The 27,736-nt window shown below is 50.0% G+C and overlaps 1 protein-coding gene across 1 annotated transcript; it reads left to right on the plus strand.

Moving 5' to 3' along the window:
* atat1 (alpha tubulin acetyltransferase 1) lies at positions 1–27,337 on the plus strand. The gene is made up of 8 exons (XM_069919354.1): positions 1–406; positions 2,603–2,699; positions 6,887–6,937; positions 9,469–9,552; positions 12,219–12,417; positions 21,749–21,882; positions 23,465–23,510; positions 24,861–27,337. Exons 1-8 carry the CDS (start codon positions 281–283, stop codon positions 25,147–25,149), a joined length of 1,026 nt encoding a protein of 341 aa, XP_069775455.1. The 5' UTR covers positions 1–280; the 3' UTR covers positions 25,150–27,337.
* Positions 27,338–27,736: the final 399 nt, after the last annotated feature.

The raw sequence follows: 27,736 nt of genomic DNA on the forward strand, positions 1-27,736 counted from the left end.
CAATCCCGTGCTGCCCAAATACCCACCTGGTATGTTTTGAGGGTGGGAGGAAAGTGGAGCTCTCAGAGGAAACCCACGCAGACCCAGGGAGAATGTACAAACTACTTACAGACTGTGGGGTATGAACCTGGGTCTGGTGCTGTAATAGATTTACACTCACCATGCCTCCTGCACTCTGACACTAAATCTGAACTTTGAACTCTTCTTTCCACACTTGTGAAAACATGCAGCTTCTTATCTGCTCAATGACACCATCCATTTCTCTTCACCCCTCCCCCCCATGGATTTCGAGGACGGGCAAGGTGCGCACAATGAGATGGAGCCCCTGTGTGTGCTGGACTTCTACGTACACATCTCACTGCAGCGACATGGATACGGCAAAGAATTGTTTGACTACATGGTTCAGGTACGACCTGATGCGATAATGGCGGGCGGCCGGGGACTAGGGGCATCGGGAGCTCAGGTGGGTGGGCAGCCAGAGGCCAGACAAAAGTCACCAGTCAGGGCATTGGGAACTTGGATGGGCGGATGGCCCGGGCGAGGGTCCACGGTCAGGGCGTTGGGATGGCTGGCCGGGCAAGGGTCTGTGGTTAGGGGTCAGGAGCGCCAGTGGGCAGTCGGGGCGTTGGGAGCTCAGATGGCCTGGGCGAGGGTCCACGGTCAGGGTGATGGGATGGCTGGCTGGGCAAGGGTCTGTGGTTGGGGGTCAGGAGCGCCAGTGGGCAGTTGGGGCGTTGGGAGCTCGGATGAGTGGGTGGCCGGGGCGAGGATTTGATATGATACCTTGATGAAGCCCCAAAACATTGATTGTATATCTTTATTTCTGTTATGTAAAGTTCACTGTTTGACCTGCTGAGTTTCTCAGTGCTGTGTTTTCACTTTAATTAGAACTGTACCATAGAACATTACAGCACAGAAAGCAGGCCTCCCCTAATCTGTGCCAAACTATTATTCTGCCTTGTCCCACTGATCTGCAGCCAGTCCATAGCCCTGCAAACCTCTTCCATCCATGGACCTGTCCAAATATATCTTCAATATTAAAATGGAGCCCACATTCACCATTTCACTTTGAAACTTGCATTCTGACTTGGTGGGACGATCTGGGGCATCCAGAGAAGTGGTTCAGTGACTTGAGAGAGGAGTAGGGACATCATAAGATGTAGGATGTAGGAACAGAAGTAGGCCATTCAGCCCATCGTGTCTGCTCCATCATTTGAATCCTGGCTGGTGTATTTTCCTCTCAACCCCATTCTCTTGACTTAAAACCTTTGATAGCCCCTTACAACTCAAGAACCTATCAACCTCTTCTTTAAATGTAGACCGTAAGCGACAGGAGCAGAAGCAGTCCACAAAGCTGATCCATTTTCCCACGGCCCCACTTCCCTACCTTCTCCCCATGGCCTTTAATACCGTGACTATTCAGATAACTATCGATCCCGGCCTTAAATACAACCCAACGACCTGCCCTCCACAGGCTCCCTTGGCAGCAAATTCCAGAAGTTCTCTAGCTAAAGAAATCTCACCACATTTAAATGGGCGCTCTTCAGTCGGAAGTTCTGCCCTCTTGTCCTTAACTCCCCTGCCATGGGAAACAACTTTGACGCACCTACTCTGTCCAGATCTTTCGTCATTTGAAATGCTTTGATGAGATTCTGCTCCCCCCACCTCCCCATTCTTCCAAACTCCGAGGAGTATGGTCCAAGAGCTGTCAGATGTTCCTCATTTTCTAAACCCATCCAGGAATCATTCTTCTCTGTATCTTCTCCAATGCCAGCACATCCTTTCATAAATAAGGAGCCCAAAACTGTACCCTGTACTCACAAGTGAGGTTTCACCAGTGCCTCATAAAGCCTCAACATTGCATTGCTGCTCCTGTATCCTTTTCCTCGAGGTATGAATGCCAACCTTCTTCTCCACCGACTCCACATGGAGGTTAGCAAGAGAATGATTTGTCTTTTATTTAGACATACCGTTTCAGCCCATGAGCCTATACCGCCCAATTACATCCAATTAAACTACAAAACCCCCTCATCCCCTTTTAACTTTTTGAAAGGTGGGAGGAAACCGGAGCTCCCGGAGAAAACTCACGCAATCTCAGGGACAATGAACAAATTCTGCAGACAGCGGAAGATTCGAACCCCAGTCGCTGTTGCCGTAACAGGGTTCCACTATCCCTTAACTTTCAAGTCACATATCCAATGACTAGACCTCCACAGCTGATTTTTGGCAACTATTTCCATTGATAAACCACCCTCTGGTCAAAGAAATTTCTCCTCATCTGTGTTCTAAAGGATGTCCTTTTAGTCTGAGGCTGGACACCTCTGGCCCTGGAGTCTCCCTCTACTGGAAGCATCTTCTCCACCATCACTCTATCCAACCCTTTCAATCTTCAATAGGGTTCAATATCCCCACCCTTTGCCCTTCCGAACTCCCAATGAGCACGGTCTTGGCCATTAGATGCAGGCTTTGAATGGGGGCATCGATCGGGTCTTGGGAAGGTGGAGTTTCTAGGACTGGTGGAGAGCAAAGGATCTTGGGAGAGTGGTGGGATGGGCAAGGGTGTTCCCCGTCTGGGATAAGAATGTGACCTTGCTTGCTCCAGTACGAAGGAATAAAGCCCGATCACCTGGCAATCGATCGCCCATCCAGCAAGTTCCTCAGCTTTCTCAGGAAACATTACGGTCTGGCAGCCACAATCCTCAGGTAAGCAATGCTGGAATGCCGTTTCCTTCCTGCAAGAGTGGCCATGGCCACTCCTTGACTCCCGTTCGGACCTGCCCTGCAGACCCAGCTGAGTGAATTCCCCCGCTGAATGATCTAGTGTCGATTCCTCATTGGCATGTAGACAGGCGAGGCATGGAAGAGTGAAGACCTCATGACGGGCATATGGGTTTGATGCAGATGGGGGGGGGGGGGGTGAACAGAAAACGCCTGCATTTTCCAGTTCCTACACCTCTGATTGCGACAATTGTAAACTCACCCATCTCTGTCTGGGAGGGACCCCCACTGCCCTCTTCTGTTGCATCCCTACAGTCTGCTCTGCCTCACGTAATTCTCATTCTATCTCCTGTTTCTTGTTATTAATTAAATTTAGATGCTTACAGGCCTTTCTCCGTGCCTCCCAAATACCTCAATTCACCTACAAACCCCGGTACGTTTTTGAAGGGTGGGAGGAAATCCCACGCAGGCACGGGGAGAATGTACAGAATTTCCCAGTCGCTGCGATAACCAAGCCTCCCTGAATACCTCGTTGCTTTCTGAAACACTCCCAGTCTTCTGATTTAATATAGCACAGTACAGGCCCTTCAGCTTACGATGATGTGATGACCTAGTTTTTAAAAAAAATCCCTCCCTATCTCTATTTTTCTTTCCTCCGTATGTCCACCACCATCCCTGGCAATACATTCCAGGCACCCATAAACTCTGTCTCCCCATAAACTCTGTCTCCCCATAACTTTCCTCCCTTCACTTTGCTGCAACTTTAGAAGTCTTTACCTTCTATTTAATGCTCCCTTTTCCTTCTTGGGCCTTAATGATATGTTGTTTTAAATTCTAGCCAGTGCCCTACCCACTGTTTTGCCCAAAGTGTCCTTTCCTGTTACCTTTGTTAAAATTGCAAACCCAGGTTTCAGATTGAACTGCATTGAGTACAAACGTTATGTCTGAAGGTTACATTTTATGCTTCACTTTCTTGTACCCCCTTTATTTAGTCATATACATCAGGCTGCTAATTAACTCTGGTGCACACAACTAAACCTTAACCCTAGAAATCCAACTTTCAGAATGTTATGCTCTACATTATTCAAGTTTAAGGTTCTTTTATTGTCATGTAATAAAACAGATGTAATATTGCACAAAATTGTATTTAGTCTGTCGTAAAGCAGGCAAAGAATTGCCATCAACAGAAATTATCGCCACCCCTTTCAGTCAGAGAAAGAGAAAGAGAAGCAAAAGGGAGTCCCCGTTTTTCCCGCCCCCCCCCCGCCCCCCAGAGTCGCTGAGTATCCATGCATTCAGCTCCAGCACTCTGCAGCCACGCGGACTTCGGTCCGCACCACTGGCAACCAGAACTCCAGATCCGAGCCTCCAACACAATCAGGAAGCCTTCAGCCCCCGAAACCCTTCGGCACTCTTTTGCATTCCGGTTCCAATACCCGGTACCTCTTCAGCCAGTCTCCAGCAGCCCGCAGCCTGATGCAAGCCCTGACCTCCAGTCGCCCGTGGCCTGCATGGCTCCTCGCCTCGAGACGCCAACAGCCCGCCACCTACGTGTTCTTCAGCTGCGGAGCCTCTCGCTGGTTCGCTGCCGCGGTCACTGCCCCGTGGGGTCGTCTCCTCTGCTTCTCCTTCTCAAACAGGGCGGTGGCGGCGGAGTTCTCCCTATTTTCTGGTGCCCAGCACCTGACCTCTGCTTTCCCAGAGTCTGCAGCCCCTTGAGGCTACTGCCAAGCACATGTCACTGGATTTTAAAATAAAAGCACCATCAGCTGTTTTAACAGGCCATTTAAAGCCTGTATGGAACCAGTGGTAGAACCCTGAGGAGGAGTGCTGTGTCTCCGCTCCCTGCTCTCCCCCCAATCCTCACCATGACAGCAGCTCCGGCAGAGCCTTGGTTTATCCATTAAAGTCCCGTGATCACTTCGTAACCCAGTGTACCTTTGCAGCCCTCACTCTTGCCGAAGTGTACCTGCCATGACATAACTACTGCAGCTGTGGTTTTGCAGGGTCCGAGACTGGTTCTCAATCCACCAAAGCCCCACTTTGTTTTATTAAAGCCTCACTCCCTTCCTAAACCTATCATCTTCCTCTACTGACACCTCTGCCCATCTCCAGTTTCTGCACGTAGAGGGTTACATCAGGGAAACAGGCCCTTCACCCCACATTATCTATGCTGACCCAAACGTCCATCTGAGCTGGTCCCTTTTGCCTTTGTTTAACCCTTTCCAATCACTAAATGGTCGTTCTCACCTACCCCTCCTCCTCCACTATCTCTGGCAGCTCGTTCTCACCACTGTAATGTCCCCCACCTTAAATCTTTGCCCTCTAATTTTACACTCTTCTGGGGGAAAAGACTGAATATTTACCTCTCGTGATTTTGTAAACCTCGCTAAGGCCACCATTCAACTCTCCAGCCTCCGAGGAAAAAAGTCTTAGACTATCCAGTCTCTCCTGATAACTAGACTTCCAGTTCCGTGAAGGTTCCTGTGAATTTGAACCCTGTCCAGTTCATTGGCATCATTTTTATAGCTAGGAGGCCATACCCTCTCACAGTAATCCAAACATGGCCATACTGACGCCGTGTACAGATGGAACAAGATGTCCCAACGGTTTGATGTCTTCCACACCATCACTTTCTCATACTTCACGGTGGGCAGACACACACCTACTAAGAGGACTCAGCTCTGGAATCCTATAAGAGGTAGCAGCGGAAATGGACCATTCAGCCCATCAAGAATGCCCCGCCATTTAATCAGGAGCTGATCCATTTCCCGACTCATTCCCACTGCCCGGCCTTCTCCCCATAACCTTTGATGCCCTGGCTAATCAAGAACCTATGCCTTCAATACACCCAATGACTTGGCCTCCACAATCTCCTGTGGCAACAAATTCCACAGATTCACTACCCTCTGGCTAAAGAAATTCCTCCGCATCTCTGTTGTAAGTAGGTGCCCTTCGATCCTGAAGTTGTGCCCTCTTGTCCTCTACTCTCCCACCGTTGGAAACAACTTTTCTACAACTACTCTGTCTAAGCCTTTCAACATTGAAAACTTTTCAATGTTCCCCCTCAAATTCCAACGAGTACAGGCCAAGAGCTGTCAAACGCTCCTATGATAACCCTTTCATTCCTGAAATCATTCTTGTGAACCTCCTCTGAACCCTCTCCAACTTCGCCACATCCTTTCTTAAATGAGGAGCCCAAAACTGCTCCCAATTCTCCACGTGAGGTCTCCCCAGGGCCTTATAAAGCCTCAACATCACATCCCTGCTCTTATATCCTATTCCTCTTGAAATGAACGCCAGCTTCACATTTGTCTTCTTCACTCCTGACTCAACCTGTCCTGCACGAGGACTCCCAGGTCCCTTTGCCTCTGGGTACTTTCAATTTTCTCCCCATATGAAAAGTAGCTTCCCCGATTATTATTTTTTTTCTCCATCATACACTTTTCGACATTATATTTTAATTGTCACTTCTCATTCTCCTAATCTGTCTTAAGTCCTTCTGCAGCCTCGACACTACCTGCTCCTCCACCGACCTTCGTATCATCTGCAAACCTGGCCATAAAAGTCCATTCATTCCATAATCTGAATCGTTGATATACAATGTAAAAAGAACTGAGCCCTGTGGAACACTACCTGCAATTGGCAGATAACCCGAATGATCCTTGTCTTCTGATTCTCTGCTTCCTGCCAATGCTCTCCTCGCTCTAGTTTTTTTTCCCCTTTTAGACCACGGGCACTTACCTTGTTAAGTCGCTTCATGTGAGGCAATGTGTCAAATGCCTTCTGAAAATCCTAATGCACAGCATCCACTGCATCTCCCTTATCCAGCCTGTTTATCATTTCCTCAAAGAATTCCAAGATGTTCCTGGATGCCTCTGCCTTGTGGCATCTCCATCTTCCTTGAGATGCACTCAAACTCTCTGTTGCTGTGGTTTCCCCTCTGGGAGGGACCTGGTGTGGCTGTATCTGGGCACTCCTCTTTACTGCACTTGAAGGATGAACTAACAGGGTTTTTGAGGGGGGAGAAAAAAAGAAGTCACTGTGTATATTTAATGAAGAATATTTGTATATATCGTTGATATGGTTCATAGTGCAAAAAATAAAAAGTTACAAAAAAAAGGATGAAGTAACAGGGTCCTTTTTTTTCCTCTTATCTGTTTCCAATTCCAGGTTAACAACTTTGTGGTCTTTGAAAGTTTCTTCCAGGACAGACAGAGTAAGTTCCAGTTGCTTCATATAAAGTAAAGTTGGCCTTTGTTTCCGGGTCAGTATTTCCTTGATCGATGAACGCAGAGTAGCGATAAACATGGCAGGAGAGAGAGCTGAGCAAAGCTGGGATGGGGAGTCTCTGGAATTCCCTATCATCAGCCAAGTTTGGATGCTCCATCAACAAGGAGGGGTATTGTGCTGAGGTTAGGACAAGGTTATTTCCCTGAATGGCAGAGCAAGTTGCGGAGTTTCAACGAGAAAGTCTTCGGACACTGGGGTCGAGAGCAGTGCACATATGTGCTGGAGAAGCCCAGCAGGTCACGCAACGTAAAGGATAACCAGCGTTTCAGGCCTGAGCCCTTCGTCAAGGTATGGGCAAAAAAAAATGGCAGGTGCCTGAATTAAAAGGGCGAGGGGGAAGGGGCAGGGGGACATCAGGTGGAGTAAACCAAGCAATGCTGGGGAAACTCAGCAGGTCAAACCATGTACCTCATGTAGCAAAGATAAAGAAAAGTCTGCAGACACCAGACGCCTGCTGACATTTTGTTTGCACCTTGATGAAGGGCTTAAGCCCGAAAAGTCGGCTCTGTATCTTTTGTTACGTAAAGGACGCAGTTTGACCTGCTGAGTTTCTCTGACGTTTTTGTTTTACATGTAAGAGGTCGATACAGGTCACCCCCCACCCCCAACCACCGCTGCAACTTGCATGAATGATTGATTTCGGTTTTGAGGTCCCGGCAAACGTCCATTGAGACTTGGGTCAGAAAGCTACGGATTCCTATCCCCCTCCCCTCCCCCCCCTGCCCGCCGAGACATCCTGCTGTCCTTTCCTTATCCACGTGTTAAATGAGGAGCCCAAAACTGCTCACAATACTCCAAAGTGAGAAAATTAAATCTGTTCTAGAAATGTCCCTGATGTCAGGTAAACCTTGTTGATGTAGTCTGACACAGCCTGGTTAGCCAATTGAAACTGCCCCATTGCCTTGACCCTTTGGACTCTATACTCCGGGCTGTGCCCATGGGTAAACTACAGAACGAGCCAACTAGTGGTTGGGTATAAAACCAGTCCTGGAAAACAGGGTCATGGGGTATATGTCCCTGAAAACTGGGACACGGAGTCCAAAGGGTTAAATTAGGGGGTCCTTCCCACTGTGGGCTAGCAGTCTGTCATTCAGGGTCACCTCACAAAGTGATGGAAGAGCTCGGCAGATCAGGCAGCAACCCTCGACGTTTCAGGACCAGCCCTGAGTACCGCCTTCACGCTGTGCATGGCTCCAGTTTCTGCTGGCGTTTGTCATTGCTGCGATTGCAAAGCTGCCCTGTTAATTTCCCAACTGATTACTGCTTGTCATGTCCATTAGCAGAGATTTTCACGAACTCCACTTCCCACTATTACTAATGTCCACATCGTTCCAAAACCCACCTCCCCCTTGCGGTTGGTCCAGTGTGCCAACCCCTGGCCCAGGTGGAGTTCAGCTGGAAGACCTGCAGACTGCTGGAGTCGAGCACAGCACGCAGACGTGCCAGCATAGCTTAGTGGGTCACGCGGCGCCCGAAGGGAGCGAAAGGCAGCTACCATTCTGGGCCTGACCCCACCCACCCGTCAGGGTCTGAACAAAAACAGACAGGCGCCTGAATGAAAAGGTTGGGGGGGTGGGGTGGGAGGGAGGAGTAGTCAGGGCAAGGAGCACGGTTTAACAGGTGTGAGATTATAGGTGGATCTATCCCTCTGCCCCCTTTCAGAGAACTCTCCCTTCTCATCACTTCTCTACCGTCCCACCCTTATCTACCTTTGACCAGTTGAGCTGTTCTCCTCCCTCTGTCTCTTCATCTCCCCCCACCTGCCTGGTTTTTGAAAGGTCTCAGGTCCGAAACATTGGTCACCGTTTACTTCCTGTATACGCCGTGAAACACAGAACATTACAGGCCTTTCGACCCACAATGTTGTGCCGACCTATATAAACGAACCGAATGTTCTCTCCCTCACACCCAGTAACCCACTATTTTTCTTGAACCATGTGCCTGTCTAAGTCTCTTAAATGCTCCTATTGTTCCAGCCTCTCTGAGTCTCCCCTACACTTTCCTCCCCTCACTTTCTATAAATGTCCTCAGGTGTTTGCAACTCCTACCCTGGGAAGAAGGCGCTGGCCATCTACCTTATCTATGCCCCTCATATTCTTTAGATTTCTTTCAACCCTGGCCATTTTTAACCTTTCATAATATATACTCAGGACTAGGTCCATGAGTAAACTACAGTGGAAACACCAGTACGATCCAGCTGGTGGTTGTGTATAAAACCAGTCCCAGAAAACCAGGACATAGAGTACATGGTTACCCTTCGCTTCCTACAGATGCTAGTGATTTTCTCTGGTTCGTTTGTGTATTGCACCCTGCCAGGGGATACTGTTTGTGCCAGACCTACCTGACACCAGGGACTGCGGCGGGTCTCCGGCCGCGGTGTGAGAGCCAGCCTCTTGTTTACCGATTTGCTGCAATATCTGCTGTGGTCACATACCCCTTGCTTCCTCTCTGTGCTAGTGCGTGGAGCGCGGCTGGTTCAGCGGAGCGCGCCGAAGAAGGTGGAGCAGGACATCAAACCTTACTCCATCACCGTGCGGGAAGGTAAGGGGGGGGTCTGCGGGCCAAGTCGCTCTCCAAGCGCTGGGGAGGCCTGCGCTCACCCAAACCCCAGCGGACACGGGATCTGCCTGCATCCCTGGTCACGGCATGCAATGGGTTCAAAAGGGGAGGGGGAGGCCTGTCCACCTTGAATTTCTGGCACTCACTGAGGTCTCCCTTGTGAATGATCTCAACTACACTGGGGTCTCACAGCACCCAGGATCCATTCCCAGGAACAAGAGCACTTACAGAGTTATCACATAAAGGGGGGGGGGGGGTGTTATGTTCTCATGTTATTATAATATAACATAATATAAAAATTTACAGTACGGAAACAGTCCATATCGGCCCTTCTAGTCTGCACCAATTTATGTGAAACTCCACTAGTTCCACCTACCCCCTCCCATAACCCTCCATCCCCCTCACATCCATGTACTCCTCTAACCTCCTCTTAAATTACAGAATTAACCCTGCCGCAACTACCGCTTCCGGAAGGTCATTCCACTCAGCCACCCCTCTCTGAGTAAAGAAGCTTCCTCTTATATTACTCCTAAAGTTTTGCCTCCTAACCCTTAACTTATGACCCTTCGTTCCAATCTCCCCTACCCTCAAGAAGAAGAGCCTATTCACATCTACTCTGTCTACTCTCCTCAATTTTAAATACCTCTATCAAATCCCCTCTCAACCTTCTACGCTCCAATGAATAAAGTCCCAGTCTACTCAGTTTTCTCCGTATTCAAGATACTGCAATCCAGGCAACGTTTTCATAAACCTTCTCTGCACTCTCTCTACCTTATCTATATCCTTCCTATAATTTGGGGACCAGAACTGCACACAATACTTCTCACCAATGCCTTGATCAGTTTCAACATCACCTCCCAGCTCCTATATTCTTTGATTTATAAAGGCCAGTGTACCAAAAGCCTTCTGCACCACCCTAACTACATGGTGGAATATATCTTTTCATATTTTCTTTCAAAGTAAGAGTCTGTTTGACCCAGCAAGTCTGCGCAGTCCCATTCCCCATCTATTTATCAGAATTCGTAGTCATGAATTGACCTGAAGCTGTCCATAATCCCCCCATACCCTTCCAACCATGTACCTGTCCACATTCAGAATCAGAATTTATTGTCATGAACAAGTCATAAAATTCATTGTTTTGTGGCAGCGTCACAGGTGCAAATATTGCTATCAATTACATTTAAAACGAAATAAATTAGTGCAAAAGAAGAGACAGTGAGGTAGCGTCTCTGGTCTGTTTAGAAATCTGATGGCGGAGGGGAAAAAGTTGGTCTTGTGCCGCTTTGTGTTCACCTTCCTTCTCGATGGTAACAGAGTGAAGAGGCCATAGCCTAGGTGTCCTTGAGGGTGGAGGCTACTTTCTGAAGACCCCACCTCTTGTCGATGACCTTGATGGAGTGAAGACTGACTGAGTTCACAACTCTGTAGCCTTCCTGCCCCTTGCATTGGCACCTCTAGACCAGACAGTGATGCAACTGGTTGGAATGTTCTCCACAGTCCACCTGTAGAAATATCTTTGTCTGTGGTGACATAGCAAATCTCTTCAAGCTCCTTGCGTCGTACAGCCGTTGGCGAGCCTTCTTCATGATGCATCGACATGGAGGCCCCAGGACAGATCTTCAGACCTCCAGAAACTCAAAGCTCTTAACCTTTTCCACAGCTGACCCTTCGATGAGGACTGGTTTGTGTTCAGATTTCCCCCCCCCCCCACCCCATCCTAAAGTCCACAGTCAGCTCCTTAGTTTTTTCTAATGATGAGTGCAAGGTTGTTGTTGCACTCCAGTAAACCAGCTGATCTACCTCCCCTATAACCAGGAGGTCATTTTTGCAAGAAGGAGGACATTTCAGATGATCTGGATGGAAGACCTGATCTTGGGAACAGAGGGTGGTGACAGAGATACTGGGTGTGAAGAGGTGCAGCCGAGGTAGTTGTGGGAGTTTGCGGGTTTGTAAAATTGTCGGTAGAAAACTTGTCAGAGAGGTCAAGATGGTCTGGTATGGGGACAACCCCTGATTGTAAAGCCCTGCAAAGGACAGTGGACACAGCCCAGAACATCACAGGCAAAACCCTCCCCATCATCAAAAACATCGATAGGGAACAGCTGCCATCGGGGAGCGGCAGCGATCATCAAGGATCCACACCCCCCCCCTCCCCCCGGCACACGCTCTGTTCTCGCTGGTGCCATCAGGAAAGCAGTATCGGTGCCACAAGACTCACACCATGATGTTCAGGAACAGCTGCTACCCCTCCACCATCAGACTCCTCAATGACAAACTCAATCAGGGACTCATTTCAGGACTCCTGTCCACTTTATTGTTTTTTTTTCTCTCTGTATTGCATACTTGTTTACATTTCTTTATCCGTTTACAAGTGTATGTTGTGTAGTTTTTTTTTACCACCAATAAGTGGTGATTCTGCCTGGCCCACAGGAAAAAGAACCTCAGGGTTGTATGTGATGTCATATATGTACTCCGACAATAAGTCTGGAGAGATTGTCACTGGAGATGGAATAAGTGAATTTGAGGTCAGGGTGGAAGATGGCAGTTTGTTTTCTGGGGACGGCGGGAGTCAGGGCAGATGAGCGGGAAATGGCGGGGATGCTGGTATGGGCTGAGTTGATGGGGGGGATTTCTTTTCTCTTCGACAGGGGCACCTGAAGACCAGGAGCTGCCCTGGCCCTTCAATCAGGCATCCTCACTGACACGATCCAACAGCCTGGGCTGCAGTTCCCGTCTGATCCAGCCAGGCCAGCAGGAGGGGCCGCGCCGCATCCGGGGTCTACGCTCCCAGCTACTGAACGGCGCCAGGGAGGCAGATGACACCTCTGCCCAACGGAGGAGAACCTGGTGAGTGTCCCCCACCAAACCCCGTAGGATGGAGCAGCCTTTCTCAACCTTGCTTCAGCCATGGCTCCCTTAGGACTCTGCACAAAGTTTATGTGAAGCAGTCAAGTTTCAGTTTTGTCTCTTTTAAAAAAAAAAGCAAAAAAATATTTGTTACAAGGTTTTTATTTAAATGTGCAGGGGTCTCCAGGAAGGCTGTTCGGCCCCCGTTGAGAATGGCTGGGTTAGAGCAAGGCACAGGCTGGCTTGGTGGAGTCTGCAGGCGCCAGTACTGAGAAGCGCTGGCGAAACTGAGCAGGGCCTTGCGCAAACACTGCATGACCTGCTGACCTTTCCCACGGCACGTCTGTATTCCTGCCTATGCTCTCTAAAGTGTGCTTGAATGAACTTTACCCGTGTTCTCGCCAGCCCCATCACCGCCCTCGGGGCAAGGTGGAGATTTTTGAAAATTGTCTGAGGCGATATTTAAAACAGGCAAATAAAATGTCAGTCACATTGTCATCATCCAGGTACCTCGCTGTTTGGCGTGGACGATCCTGTCTCTCCATCCATCATGATCTCTGACCTTCCGATATTTGCCTCCCCTGTTCTCCTTTGGTGAAGGCTCCATCTTTGAGCTGAGACCGTAGTCCATGTTGAGTTCCCATTGCCGCCTTCAGTCACAGTGTCCGAACTGGACGAGTAAACCTTGGGCATTGATCAGCAGAATCACCTTCCCAGCGTTTTTAGTTTTAAAACTATAAGTTACGATTTGTAGAATCTGCTGTAAAAACCATACACCATCTGCAATCCACGTGACCCTGACTGGGAGGCTAAACAGGTACCGCACCTTGCCCAAGGGAGACCTGTCGGCTATTGGACGGAAGGAGCGCCTGACACCTCCTTTTGCTGAGCACTGACGCAGCGCTGACACTGACGTCAGTCACATAACTCAACTATTTTAAGAATTCCTCTTTTTAAAAAAAGCCCAATAAAATAACTCCCAAGCACTGAAATTAGACCAATGAGGTCTGGGTGCCAATGGCAAAAACTACCAGATGTTGTGTAGTTCAGTACAAAAGGGCTTCACGGGAACAAGTCCTGATGCTCCCTGTGTGGATGGAAGTGGCTAGGTTGGTCATTGAGGTGGGTTGCATGGAGTGGCTTTAGAGAGAGAGAGAGAGAGAGAGAGAGAGAAAGAGAGAGGTTTGGTGGGGTTGATGCTGTGGTCATAGTACAGCAGTGAATGGGATGTCCCAGGGGTCAAAGTTGAAGGGGTGCAGAGAAAGAGATGCCGGGCTGGAGAGCGAGGGGGTCTGGATGGGAACCTTGCTGGAGTTCATTTTTTTTAATTTTAGACCTACAGCACGGTAACAGGCCCTTTCAGTTCTTGAGGCTTTTCTGCCCAATTGATCTATAACCCCTGAACCTTTTGATGAGTGGGAGGGGGCCGGAGCACCTGGAAGAAGCCCACGCAGACTCGGGAAGAACATGCAAACTCCTTTCAGACAGCCCTGGATTGGAACCCCGGTCGCTGGTGCCGTAACAGCGCTGCGCTAACCGCGCTGCCCAAAATTCAATGCGGGATGCAGGTGCCAATCCTGCAAGCCTCCCGCATGCTCAGCGAGCGCTCTACCATGTGAGCGAACTTCCCCCCCCCGCCAGTGCATTTGGGGAAAGAGTTGGACCGCTGTGGGATAACGGCACGTGGGGATACAAGCAGCAGGGTTCCTGCTGGGCTAAACTACGGGTGGAAGTGTGGGAAACCAGCCAAGCTGAGGGGTAACCAAGGCTTGGAGGGAGCTGAGCCAGACATGAGGTGACCTTGGTGGGAAAGGTCTGTGGTAGAAAGGTGTGCAGTTTTGGTCGCCGAACTGCAGGAAAGATATCAACAAAATTGAAAGAGTGCAGAGAAAATTTACTAGGATATTGCACGGACTTCAGGAACTGAGTTACGGGGAAAGGTTAAACAGCTTAGGACTTTATTCCCTGGAGTGTAGAAGAGTGAGGGGGGATTTGATGGAGGTATTTAAAATTATGAGGGGAACAGACTGAGAAAATGTCGGTCGGCTTTTTCCTCTGAGATACAAACCAAAGGACAAGGGTTAAAGGGAAAAGTTTAGGGGGAACTTCTTCACACAGAGAGTGGTGGGAATGTGAAATGGACTGCCAGCTGAAGTGGTGAATCTGGGCTCAATTTTAACATTTAAGAAAAATTTGGACAGGCACAGGGATGGGAAGGGTATTGTGGACTGGGTGCAGGTCACTGGGGCTAGTCAGAGTAATAGTTTGGCACAGACTAGAAGGGCCGAAAGGCCTGCTTCTGTGCTGTAATGTCCCATGTTTACAAATGTGGAGGATCAATGTTACAAAACTATGCACGAGGCATGAATGGGAAGGGTTCGGCCAATGTGGATAAGGTGAGCTGTGGAGAATTGTCTTTGATGAGGAATCATTAATTTAGACCTGTTTCTTTATTTCTTGATTGCCGTGTGTGTGTGTGTGTGTGTGTGTGTGTGTTTGTCTCTCTCTCTCTCTCTCTCTCTCTCTCTCTCTCTCTCTCAGGCATGTGTCTGTGACCCTGGGATAAATGTAACAAATGCTGCAGTTCCTGATGTATTCTCTGTTGATACATTGTCTGGTTTTCTGTCTCTGTTCCTCCTCCTTTCCTTCCCAGCTCCCTCACCCGTGGTCAGCGTTCCTTCCAATGACATCCCCACCCTCCGACATTAACCCCTTCTCCTGGTTTAGTGTCTGATCAAAGTACAAACCTTTCAAATGTTAACTGGGTTTTATTGAAACTTTTTTTTACTAGAATGCAAAGCAACAGTGTTCATATTTTTCACCGAGATGGGTTTTTTTTAACTCGGTCTTGATTTTTTAAAAACTGCGCTGTTGTTAATTGACTCTGTGGATTAACCCTGATCATCACTGCTTCCTCAACTTCAGCACGGCTGCGATAAAGCTGGGTAATTTTGCAAGTGAGCAGCCCACGTCATCTCCGTGACCCACGGGGCTAGCACGTGTCTGCAGGGGAGATGTGGGGTTGCTCCCACGCGTCTAGATTAACGATAGGGATCTACCAGATCCCTTAGCAAGCACCAGAAGGGAAAGAGTCTGAGTTAAGGCAGTTATTTATTGTGAAGAGCAGTTCAAGTTTATCCTCACGTGTACTGTGGTGCGGTTCGAAAGATTGTTTTGCGAGGAGGCTGGCGAGTCAGGCCGTACATAGTGCAGCAAGTGAAACTATGTGGGGGGGGGCAGAGTTCCAGCGAGAGATGAGAGTGCAAAGCAAAGGCTACAAGTGACTACAAAAGAAATAATTTTTTTTAATTATTCACAGCACGGCTGAAGCTGATCCCGGCCATTGAAACCCGTGCCGCCCAATTGCACCCAAATTTACTGAGATGCGTTTTGGAGGGTGGGAGGAAACTGGAGCTGGCAGAGGAAAGCCACGCGGATGCAGGGAGAATGTGCAAACTCCTTACAGATGGTTTTGGAGGCCAGGTCTTTGGGTGTATTTAAGGCAGAGACTGATAGGTCTCGATCAAAGGTTATATGGGGAGAAGGCCGGGCGGAGGGGTTGAGTGAGGAAAATGGATCAGGTCATTAAATGGTGGGGCAGGCTCGTTGGGCTGAATGGCCTATTTCTTCTCCTATAACTTATTTTCATCAATTCACAGCTTTATGATCTCTTGGGAGCATCTTCTTGGCAACAAAGTTCCTTTTCTTGAAACACCGTCACTGCTGGTAATGTCAAAGGTCCTGCAGAATGTTGTGGTAAAGAGGAGATCTGTATTAGGGCTGGTTATTTAAGGGAGATGGTGGGATGGAGCCCTTTGTAATTTCATGTATCACTGAAGCACAGTTAGCGCCACACTATCAGCGACCCCAGTCGGGATCCTGCGCCGTCTGTAAGGAGTTTGATTGACCTCCACGTGGGTTTCTCTGGGGTGGTCCAGTTTCCTCCCTTGAGGATCTCCGTCCTTTTCCCGGTTCAGACCTTGGGAACAACTTCAGACCCAATGAACCTCAAACTATACATCCTCAATTCGCAAGCTTACCTCACTCAGTTGGTGAAGCTTGGATAACTGAGTGGGCCCCGAGCTTCTGTTATTGTGCACACCTGCGTACCTCTCCCAGACACCTCTAATTAAGGGTTCACAGCTGCCTTGTGCTCCAGGCTTTTCCTATATTGGTTCTGAACTCCTCCACATCGATCAGCTCAGCAGGTAGTCATCAGTACATCACTGCCAGTTCCTCTGAAGCCATTATACACATCGTAAGGTTTGTTATGCCTTTAACAGGTACTGTATATACTCGTGTGATAGTCGACTTTTATGGGCCAATTTTTCGGGTCAAATTTGCGGGGGGTGGGGGTGTGGTTTGACTTTTACATTGGTCATACTTTTGACTGCAGTGAGTACCTGCATCATTTCAAGGTATCAGCAGCTTGGATGGCCGGGACTGGGTGGTTAGTCCATGTTCTGGGCGACAGGAACTCAGATGGGCAGGCGGCCGGGGTCTCAGCAGTTCGGACAGGCGGGCGTCGGGAGCTCGGGCTGGCAGCCAGTGCGTCGGGAGCTTGGGCGGGCAGGAGACCAGGGTGTCGGGAGCTCAAGTGGGCATCTGGGGCGTCGGGAACTTGGACGGTCGGACAGCCAGGGCATCGGAAGCTCCGGAGTGTGGGCAGCCAGGGTTGAGTGTTCACTGTCAGGGTGTCATGAGCTCGGATGGGTGGGTGGTCGTGGCCAAAAATAGGGGGGTTGACTTTCACATTGGATTGACTATTACTTGAGTATATACAGTAGTTTAAGGCCTTGAATACATGATGAGATTCTTTTATTGTCATGTGATATTATACAAAATCTCCTTTAGTTGACTGTAAGGCGGACAAAAATTCGCCATCAGGAGAAATTGCCCAACGACCCTTACAGTCAGAGAAAGAGAAGCAAAAGAGAGTCTTCCCCCCCCCCCTCCCCCCCCGAGTCACTGAGTGTCCATGGATTCACCTCCTGTGCTCCTGCAGCCTCCGCAGTCACACGGACTTCAGTCCAAACCATTGTTTGGACATGTTCCCAATTCTTCTTGTTCTTTTAGAGAATTCCCCAACCTCAATGCTCCACAATCGAGGACAAACTTCCTTTACTTCCCTCTTGTAGGTTGTGTGATACTAACACCGGGTCTGATGTTACTGGTGGCATCACGCTGTGCGCCCTGATGCGTGCATTTAGTCCAGATCCCAAACCCCTGCCCCGCTTTGTCCTGTGGGCGATCTGCGCTGTCCCAGGATGGGGAAGACGATCGCTGTAATCATCGCGGTTCCTTCCCCCCCCCCCCCGCCCCCCCCCCCCCCCCCCCCAACACGCCTCTGGACGAGGCCGGCAACTTCGGCCGAAGCTGCAGGGGACACGAGAACTGTGGGTGGGAGACAGGAGTGGTGGGGAGAGAAGCGAGTAGCGGCTTCCACAGGTTCGCCACTCGCTCTCTGGGTTACGCTGGCAGGTGGGGGCCACTTGGTCTCTCGCTGCCCACCAGAGCGTTGAGCAGCTGCCTGATGTGACCCTGAAGTTGCACTCTCTGAAGTCTGGAAGTCACCTGGACTGCTCTGTCTTGGATTTAAAAATAATGCTGGAGAAACTCAGCAGCTCAAACAGCGGACTTTAGACAGCAGAGATACAGGTACATACCGTATATACCGTTGTATAGGACGATACTTTAAAATTTCACCTTAAAACTGGGTTTTCTTATACAAAGGGTCTAAGATTCTCCCCTTGGCCTCCACACTCCCTGCTCCGATGCAAACTTACGTTAATTATTTACAAAGTCTCGACCCTCCTCCACAGGGTCCATCTGCCCGGCCAACTGCTCTCGGGCCTGTACAGGCTTTAAACGGCCTGTTACAGGAGCCGACAGTGGTTTATTTCAAATCATCCCAAATAAAAGTTGAACCTTTAAATGATCGTTCGTTATTAAAATATTGTGATTTGGCTTTTAACAGCATCCACTGATCAGCAGTAAGTGCCAGATATTTCTTTTGTGCGGGGGGGGGGGGGGGGGGGGGGCGGGTGGGGGGGGATATGTTGACTTATACAAAGGGTATTGCTCAAAGTCAACATTTTAGGTGGAAATTCCAGGGCCGTCCTATACGTGAGTCATCTTATACACAGCATATAGTTTAAGACATTGGTGAGGCCCATATTGTGTGCAGTTCTGGTCTCCAAATTATAGGAAGGATATCAATAAGGTTGAGAGGGTGCAGAGAAGGTTTATAAAAATATTGCCTGGATTGCAGTATCTTGAATACGGAGAAAGATTGAGTAGACTGGGTCTTTATCCATTGGAGCGTAGAAGGTTGAGGGGGGATTTGATAGAGGTATTTAAAATTATGATGGGAATGGATAGAATAGATGTGAATAGGCTCTTCCCCCTGAGGTTGGGGGAGATTGGAACGAGGGGACATAAGCTAAGGGTTAGGGGGGAAAACTTTAGGAGTAATATAAGAGGATGCTTCTTCACTCAGGGAGTGGTGGCTGAGTGGAATGACCTTCCGGAAGAAGTAGTTGCAGCAGGGTCAATTCTGTCATTAAGAGGAGGTTGGATGAGTACATGGATGGGAAGGGATGGAAGGTTATGGGCAAGGGAATGGGTAGGAGGGTAGTGGAGTTTCACATAAATCAGTGTGGACTAGAAGGGCCGAGATGGACTGTTTCCTTACTGTAAATTGTTATGTGATGGTAACCAATCTTTCAGACTAGAGCACATGGAGAGTTCAAGCCTGAAACATTAGTTATGACCCTTTATCTTTGCTCCATAAAGTACACTGCTATCCCCGGCTGAGTTTCAACCACTGTGTCTGCAGACTTTGGTGTTTTACTCCTGTCTTGGATTTATCTGCTGTATGATGTGTTGTGCCGTTCTGAGTATTGGTGGTTTCTGAAGGTCCAGTCCTTGCCTTTCCTAATAGTGTGTGGATGGGTGTGTTAGTCCTTGCATGTCCTTGAAGGAATAAGCAACTGAAAGAATTTGCATTTGTAGTTTCCTGGTTGACAATAAAGCTGTGGATGATTGGACCTTTCACACATGTGCAGTTGTTCTCGTTCTCTTAGTCCTCGCCTGGACGTCTCAATATTCAAGATTCTTCTCTTGTCACGTAATTAAAAAACAAAAATGTAATATTACACAAAATTCCCTTTAGCCTACCTTAAGATCTGGCATCAGCAGAAATTTCCCCGTACAGTCAGAGACAGAAAAGGAAAAGAGCGTCCCCCCAGAGTTACCGAGTGTCCGTAGATTCACCTCCAGCCCCCACAGCCCAAACCATCAGCAGCTCCAGCTCCAAACCTCTGATATGGTCAGGAAGCCTCCAGCACCCTCTCGCCTCACGGTTCCAATACCTGGTACCCTTCAACCAGTCTCCAGCAGCCCGCTGCCTGGTGCGAGTCCCTCGACCGCAGTCACCCACGGCCTGCGTGGGATCTTCATCTCGAGTCACCAACAGCCTCAGAGCCCCACCTTGCTGCTCCGCCACCGTGGTCACTGTCCTGGGGTTCTATCTATTACTGGTGCCCTACACCAGTGTTTGGCTTCCCTGGAGTCTGCAGCCCTGACGGCGCAGTTGGACCCCGCGGTAGCGCTCTGTCTCTGCTCCCCGCGAGTCTGCACGAGGCTGTTCCAGCAGTTCCGAAGCAGTCATAACTTTTCCAATTGTGTTCCAATTTTGGAACCCTTCCAGTGAAATCCACACGGTGCCCACTTGTTGGCGAAATTCTGTGTGCATTCTGATTCGGGGGCACCCCACCTCCCCCCCCCCCACCCGCTGCCTTGCCTCCTTGATTAGTTCCCCATCTCCAGTTGTCAACTCTCCCTCCAATCCTCCTCCCACCTCGAGGTAACTTACGGGTGACGTTTAAACCTGTCGACACATTTCTGAGATGTGAGGTGGAAACCAGAGCTCGCTAGGTTGTGTAGAGTGCATGCCAACTCCACGCAGGCAGTGCCCAAGGTTGGGATCAAACCCTGATACACTGGGTCTGTGAGGCAGAGGCCCCAACTCTGCACCGCCATGGGTGTCCAATATTGTATCTTTAATAGAGCTGTAGAGCACCTTGAAGGTCTCATCCCCGAAGGGTAACAGGCCCCTGAGCCCATTCCGCCCAATTACACCCGATTGACCTACCCCCCCCCCGGTACGTTTCGAATGATGGGAAGAAACAAGAACCCCTCCGCCCCCCCCGGGGAGAAGCCCATGCAGTCACGGGGAGAACGTACAAACTCCTCACAGACAGCGCGGGATTCGAACCCCAATCCAGATTCTGGGGCTGTAATAGCGTTGCGCTGACTGCCACGCCAACCCTGACACCCACAGGTCAAGTACCCCTTATCCGAAGTTCCAAAATGCTCCAAAATCCAAAACCTTCTGAGTGCCGACATGACACCTCAAGTGGGCGCCAATTTGTTACCAGCCATCGTCATCGCCAGACCTATGCGCATTAATTACTGAGATTTTTGCCGTCCGGCAGAATTTCTCACTTCCTCCTTTTAGAGCACCTGGCCCATCTCGTTCAAGCCGATCTTTATTAACCCCGTTTGCCCGCACGACCCCACCACCTTCTATACAACCACCACCCTGCGCGTGCAGCCTTTCGCAGTGGTCAGTCTTAAGGATGTAGCGCATTGCAAACTCTGAAGGCAGCGGGTACCCGACAGCAAGACAAGGAAATCTGCGGCTCAGTACAGCCCTTCGGCCCACGCTGCTGTGCCGAGCTCATGACCAACTCCCAACAACCGCCTAGAATTTCACACCCCCCCCACCCCCCACAATCTCAGAAGGTTGGTTTGCAGGTGTCAGGAAGGCAAATGGAACGTTGGCCTTCCTTCATTGCTGGAGGGGTTGAATTTAGGAGCAGGGAGGTTCTGCTGCAGCTGTACAAGGTCCTGGTGAGGTTGCATCTGGAGTCCTGCGGGCAGTTCTGCACTCCTGCCTTGAGGAAGGGCTTTGGAGAAGGTTCGCCAGGTTGATTCCAGAAATGAGGGGGTTGGCCTATGAAGATTACTTCTGCAGGCTCTGATTTGAGTTGATTTGCCTCACTTTTTTGCCACATCTCATCCACGCCATCATTAGTTTGACATTTGCATTATTTTTCTTTCTCTCCATCCCATCGTTTTCCATTCTGCCTCCACACCTCCCCCTTGCCTTTGCCATCCTCTTCTCACGACGTTCCCTCCTCTCGCCTCCCTTTCCCAAATCCCTTCCCCCTTTCCCAAATTCTCTCCCCCTTCCCCTGTGCGTATCCCCTCCCTCCCCGTTGCCCCTGCCACTCCCCCCCTGGTTTTGTTCATCTTGCCTTCAAAGCAACGTGCCTGTCCAGAAGGAACTGGTCACCGCGGGCGAGGCATGCGCCACCTCCGGAACTCCCTCACCGTCGCTGGACCTTGGGCAGGAGAAGTCAGCGGGACCTTGTGAGTGGCATCATTCATTTGGCGTTGGTAAGGGTGGTTTCTGAGTTGTGCGGAACCGAGAGCGTCAGGGCTAGTCTGACTAGGTAGCACAAATGGTTCCTGTGGAGGGACCAAAGAGGCCAGTCAATGTTTCGGGTGAAGTAGGAGAAGGTAGTGGAGGGGAGAGGGAAGGGGTTGAGGTGACGGGTGTGGAACAAAAGGAGGGGGAGAGACCACTGCGATGGGACAAAGGAGTAGGGAATTAAGAAATGGAGCCAGTTGGACCAGATAGTGGTTAGCGCAATGCTTTTATGGCGCTGGGGTAACCGGGATTCCAATCCCGTGCTGTCTGTGAGGAGTTTATATGTTCTCTCTGTGTCTGCATGGATTTCCACTGTTCAAAACGTACCAGCGGTTGTTGGTCAATTGAGCAGCAGAGGCTCATGGGCTGGAAGGGCCTGTAACCGGGCTGTACGTGTGTCACCTAAAATTACCTTTTTTTTAAAAGAAAATCAAGGTTCACCTTGAGGCCGTCCAGGAGGGACGTGAGATGTCGTTCCTCGAGCTACGTTGGATGAGGTAGATGGATGAGTCTGAGGGCAGACAGGTCCATGTGCGAATGGGGAAGCGGGGGTGGGGGGGGAGTTGAAATGGCTGGGAGTTCCACCTCGGACACACACAGTCAGGGTGCAGGGGAAGCCGTTACCTGATCTACGCTCGAGCTCATCGACATAGAGGAAGTCCTGCAACGAAAGAAAAAAAATGTTGAAAGGAGCTAGATAATTAATATTTACAATTACAATTGGTGCAAGAAAAAGCGTTTTAATAGTGAAAACCTGAGTGTTGCATGATCAGGACAGAAAACAGCCGAGAGGATCACCAGGGTCTTCCTTTCCTCTCCTTCACCGCACGGTAGTAGCTAATTCTAACCCTTTAAACCAGTGCCACCCAAATTAACCTACAATCCCGTATGTTTTGAAGGGTGGGAGGAAACCAGAGCGCCCCCCCCTCCAGGAGAAACATGGGGAGAACGTACCAACTCCTTACAGATCGAACCCCAGTCCCGATCGCTGGCGCTGTAAAGGTGTTGTGCTAACTAATGGTCACGCCAATTGTGCCGCCCCAGACCTTGAAGAGCCAACTACAACAGCCGGCATTGATAATAGCACCTCAAACAGGTACTTGGATGGGAAAGGTGTATGTGGTCTGAATATCGGTAAGTGGGTCTAGCTCAGGAAAAGACGCCTTGGTCAGCATGGAGGAGTCGTGCCAAACGACCTGTTCCTGTGCTGTACGACTCATTGACCCAGCTCGGTAAAGGCCAGTCTTTGTTCAGAGGAGAGATTGGTAAACTGTTCAACCTGGCATGATGGTTTCTGGGGTCCACTGATTGATGCAGGAGCTCGGGATCACACTTGCTCGTGGCTGGGAAGGGGGTCCCATTGGGGCAATGGATCTGGCCTCCCTCCCTCCCCCCTCTCATGCTTGCTGCTCCGGCTTTTCCCCTGGTAATAGGCGAAGGGTACCCCATGGGTGAACGACCTTCTCTCTTGAAAACCTCCTGCAGAGGAAGGCGAAGTTTGGCCCTGAAATAACGAACCTGTCTTTTTTTTCTCCCCCTCATCTTCAGGGCCGGGCCAGAAATCCTCGGGACGGATCCATCATCCGGGACATGGGTGAGCAGCGAAGATGATGTCTCCTCCGCCGCTCGATTGTCTCATCCCGCCTGCATGCATCAGTGAGGGCCAAGGTTCGGCTCTCCCTGTGGACGCGCTGGGCGGAGATGGAGTGGGAGGGGGGGGAGGTGGTACCCTTACTAGCCTGTAGTCTGGGTACTAAAATAACCTAGGCCACTTGGAGGGTCGGATGGCTGACTCCTGCTCCTATAATTTCAGAAATAGGAGCAGGAGTGGTCCATTCAGCCCGTCGAGCCCTACTCTGCCCTTCAATGAGATCATGGCTGATCTGATGATCAGCTCATCTCCACTTCCTACCCTTAATTCCCCAACTGTGTAAAAATCTATCCAACCTCGTCTTAAATATACTTACTGAGGTCATCTCTACTGCTTCAAAGGGCAGAAAATTCCACAGATCCACCCCCCACCCCCCGGGAAAAGGAGTTCCTCCTCATCTCCGTCCTAAATCTACTCCCCTGTATCTTGAGGCGATGTTCCCTAGTTCTGGTCTCCCCCACCAATGGGGGAGACCAACTTACCCACCTCTATCTTATCCGTGCCTTTTATAATTTTATACATTTCTATAAGATCCCCTCTCATTCTTCTAAATCCCAGCGAGTACAGTCCCAGACGCCTCAATCTGTCCTTGTAGGCCGACCCCCTCATCTCTGGAATCAACCTCCTCTGCACCCCCTCCAAAGCCAGTCCTTCCTTCTTTAAGTACGGAGACCAGATCTGCGGCCTCACCGGGACCTTGTACAGTTGCAGCTGAACCTCCCTGCTCCTAAACTCAATCCCTCCAGCAACGAAGGCCCACGATTCATTTGCCTTCTTGATAACCTGCTGCACATGCAAACCCACCTTTTGCGATTCATGCACAAGCCCTCCCAGGTCCTTCCGCCCGTCAGCCCGCTGCAATTGCTTGCCATGTAAATAATAATCTGATCTATTTTTCCCTCCAACGTGGATAACCTCACATTTACATAGTCCTCCATCTGCCAGACCCTTGCCCACACACTTAACCTATCGATATCTCCCTGCAGACTCTCCGTATCCTCTGCACAATTTGCTTTTCCACTTAATTTAGTATCATCAGGAAACTTAGGTACAGGTGTACCTTGCTTTCACCTGTATGTCACCTTTTCACACAGAGCCACCTTGTCTATGCTGGGGTGTTTTATCACCTCTCCACTTTACATATTGTAATACATGAGACCCTTTGGCCCATTGTGACTGTGCAAGCCCCTTTTGCTTCCAAAACTCAAGTGTTGAAGAAAGACATGCTGTGTCCTGCGATGGAATTAACCCATCTGGTTATCTGCATTCACCCTCTCTCTTCCCTTCACACAGAGGGACCGGCTCCCCCCGCGTCCAGGATGGACAACTAATCCCTTCGGACCCGAAGGACGCCGCCCAGGATCCGAACCCTCTGCCAAGTGGGGTGTTCCCACCAGCGCAGCTCCCCCAGCCCCCTCCGACCCTGGATCAGGGAGCCGGGGGAGGGCCTGGGGCGAGGGAGGGCCTCATACGCAGAGAGCGGGAGGAGGTGGTGTGGTCTCCCTGGGCGGAGACGCAGCTGCCCTCCCAAGCCCAGTGGATTCGACACAAGAACAAGTTCAGGAACACTAGACCCTGGTGAATCCAGAGAGGACGAACCAGCTCAGGGGCCAAGACCCTTGTTCCTGGTGCGAGCAGGCACTCTGGGGTGCCACAGAGCCTGGAATCAAGGCTACCAGGTCCCTGGTTTCTTTCCCCTCCCCTACCTAGTCTGTCACCCACACACTCCTCCCCTTCCCTTCGTCTCCCCGCTGTAGAACACTACAGCACAGAAACTGTGCCAAACTATTTTTGTGCCCTGTCCCACTGACTTGCACCCAGTCCATCCCCCTCCCATCCACGTACCTGTTCAAATCCATCTTAAATGTTAAAATTGAGCCCACATTCACCACTTTGGCTCGTTCCACACTCCCACCGCTCTCTGTGTGAAGAAGTTTTCCCCCTATCTCAGGTGGACGACCTTTAATTTAGATATACAGCATGGTAACAGGCCATTTCGGCCCACGAGTCCTTGTGGCCGAAATGGCCTGTTTCTGTGCTGTATCTAAATTAAAAGGTTAGCCACCCACACCCTGAACCTTTCCCCTTTCACCCTTAACCCATGTCCTGCAGTTTGTACCTCACCTATTCTCAGTGGAAAAAGCCAACCTACATTTACTCTGTCCATATCCCTCAATGTTAAATACCTCTGTCAAATCTCCCCTCACCACCCCTCCCTGATCTAGTTCCTGCCATCCATCTGAACGACCTGCATAAAATTCACATTGACCCGAGGCTTGCACACGTGATCAAGAGGTCTTTATCCTTCCCCCACTCCCCACCACTACCCTGGTATGGCTTTGCCACAGGGTTCAGATCGGGTGGTCTTGGAGGGAGAGACTCCAGTTCACTTGGTTGGATAGTACACGAGGCCATGGACTGACGTGTGTGTGTGTATGGTAATGGCCAAGATTTCATTAAAACGTCCCCACCTCCGCTCATCTCATCTGTATAGTGGAAAAAGTTGCCCTATATCTTTCCCCTCTCACCTTTAACCGGTTCCCCTAGTTTCAGAATCACCTATCTTGGGACTATTCACCTTATCGATGGTTTTATAAACCTCCACGAAGCCACCCCTCAGCCTTCCGCCCACCCTCCAGAGGCCTCACGTCGCCAACCAAACCCCACCCAGTCCCAGTACTGACCTTGTGGCAGCATGTTCCCAGGCAGTTCTCGAATTCCCTCTTGCCATTGATTAATTGTCTGGATGAACTGCAACTGTGACCTTGTGTAGGAAAGGTACTGAGTATGGTGATTGATGTTGACAAGCTCAGATGCTGTTTGACTCATCGCCAGAGGTCATTCATCTTCCCAACACCCTCAAGCTGATCTCAGTAAAACTGCAGATCTCTGAAAGCCTGGTGCAACACACACACATTCCATCTCTACCTCCTGGGCGCAGCCTGCGTGGAGTGCGCACGTTCCCCCCCTCCCCGGGTGCTCCAGATTCCTCCTACAAGGCCAGAATGTTAACTGGGTGCTTCAGCCCCTCGGGGCTGTGAGGTGGCAGGATGATTGGACAGGACTAATGGGCAGGTGAGAGAGAACTATGGGGGACCGTATAGAGGAATGGATTCACTCTGGGCAAGCATGGACTTGATAGGCTTAACGGCCTCTCAGAACGTGAGGAAGCTGCTGCCACTCCATGGGTGATTTACATGGGTAGGATTGATGGCTCCCTCAGTAGGCAAGCCCCATATAACCCATCCTACATAGGTAGAAATTGATGAGGACCCCTCCTGTTCTCCCTGCCCCGTCCCCTCCTCCTGGCTCAACACCTCTATTTCAAACCTGTTCCTCCTCCAACCTCTCTTCCAATCATTGTTTCCACCCTTCAGTTTCCTCCCCTCAACGCCTCCCACTGCCTGCAGCCGTCTCATACAGGAGGAAGCCGATCAAGTACTAACTACTCTTGACTTCTCGTGATCCTTTAGCATTCTGCTGACTTTAACCGAGAGGAATCCATTAGTGACGGGTCACAATGTCCTGAGATGGACAGGGCTGACCACCGCGGCAGGGTTGACCTTGACTGTTGTCCCTGCTTGACGTCTCCAATGTACCTCCGCCCTTGGGACCAAGTTCACCGTTTATAGCACAGATAGATTTGTCAGTAAAAACGCGATGTCTAACTTTTCTGTATTTAAATTATTAACATGTATGCAATACTGATGTATTCACAGATAAAGAAAATTTGCAATTAAAGTATTTTTGTATGGCTCGCTCAACCTTCATTCACCTCTGTCCTTGGCAGTCTTGGCACAGACGTGGGGGTGGTGGAGGGAGGCCTTGTAACTCCTTAAGGGAGGGGGTATTTATTTTCGCTTGTCACTTCTTGTTCGTGGCTGGGGAGACAAGGTTCTGCTCTGGATTTCATGCAGCTGTTGACTTGGTTTTCTGTAAATCACTGATGGACAGTGGAGGTTGATATTCGAGTCAGGGCCACTTCATTTCTGGGGGGTGGAGCGGGTCCGAGATACTGCTGAGGAAGTGAGTCTGGGGCCATTCTCACTGTGGGCGGGTGGAGCAGCTGGCGTGGCGTGGCATGGTGGGAAGTTGTCCATTGGTACCAGTCTCCGTTACGATCTGGTTCAGGGTCTGAGACGGCTTTTTGGGTCCCGGCGTGCATGAAA

This window comes from Narcine bancroftii, chromosome 2 (genome assembly GCF_036971445.1).
Source record: "Narcine bancroftii isolate sNarBan1 chromosome 2, sNarBan1.hap1, whole genome shotgun sequence".
Classification (NCBI taxonomy): Eukaryota; Metazoa; Chordata; class Chondrichthyes; order Torpediniformes; family Narcinidae; genus Narcine; species Narcine bancroftii.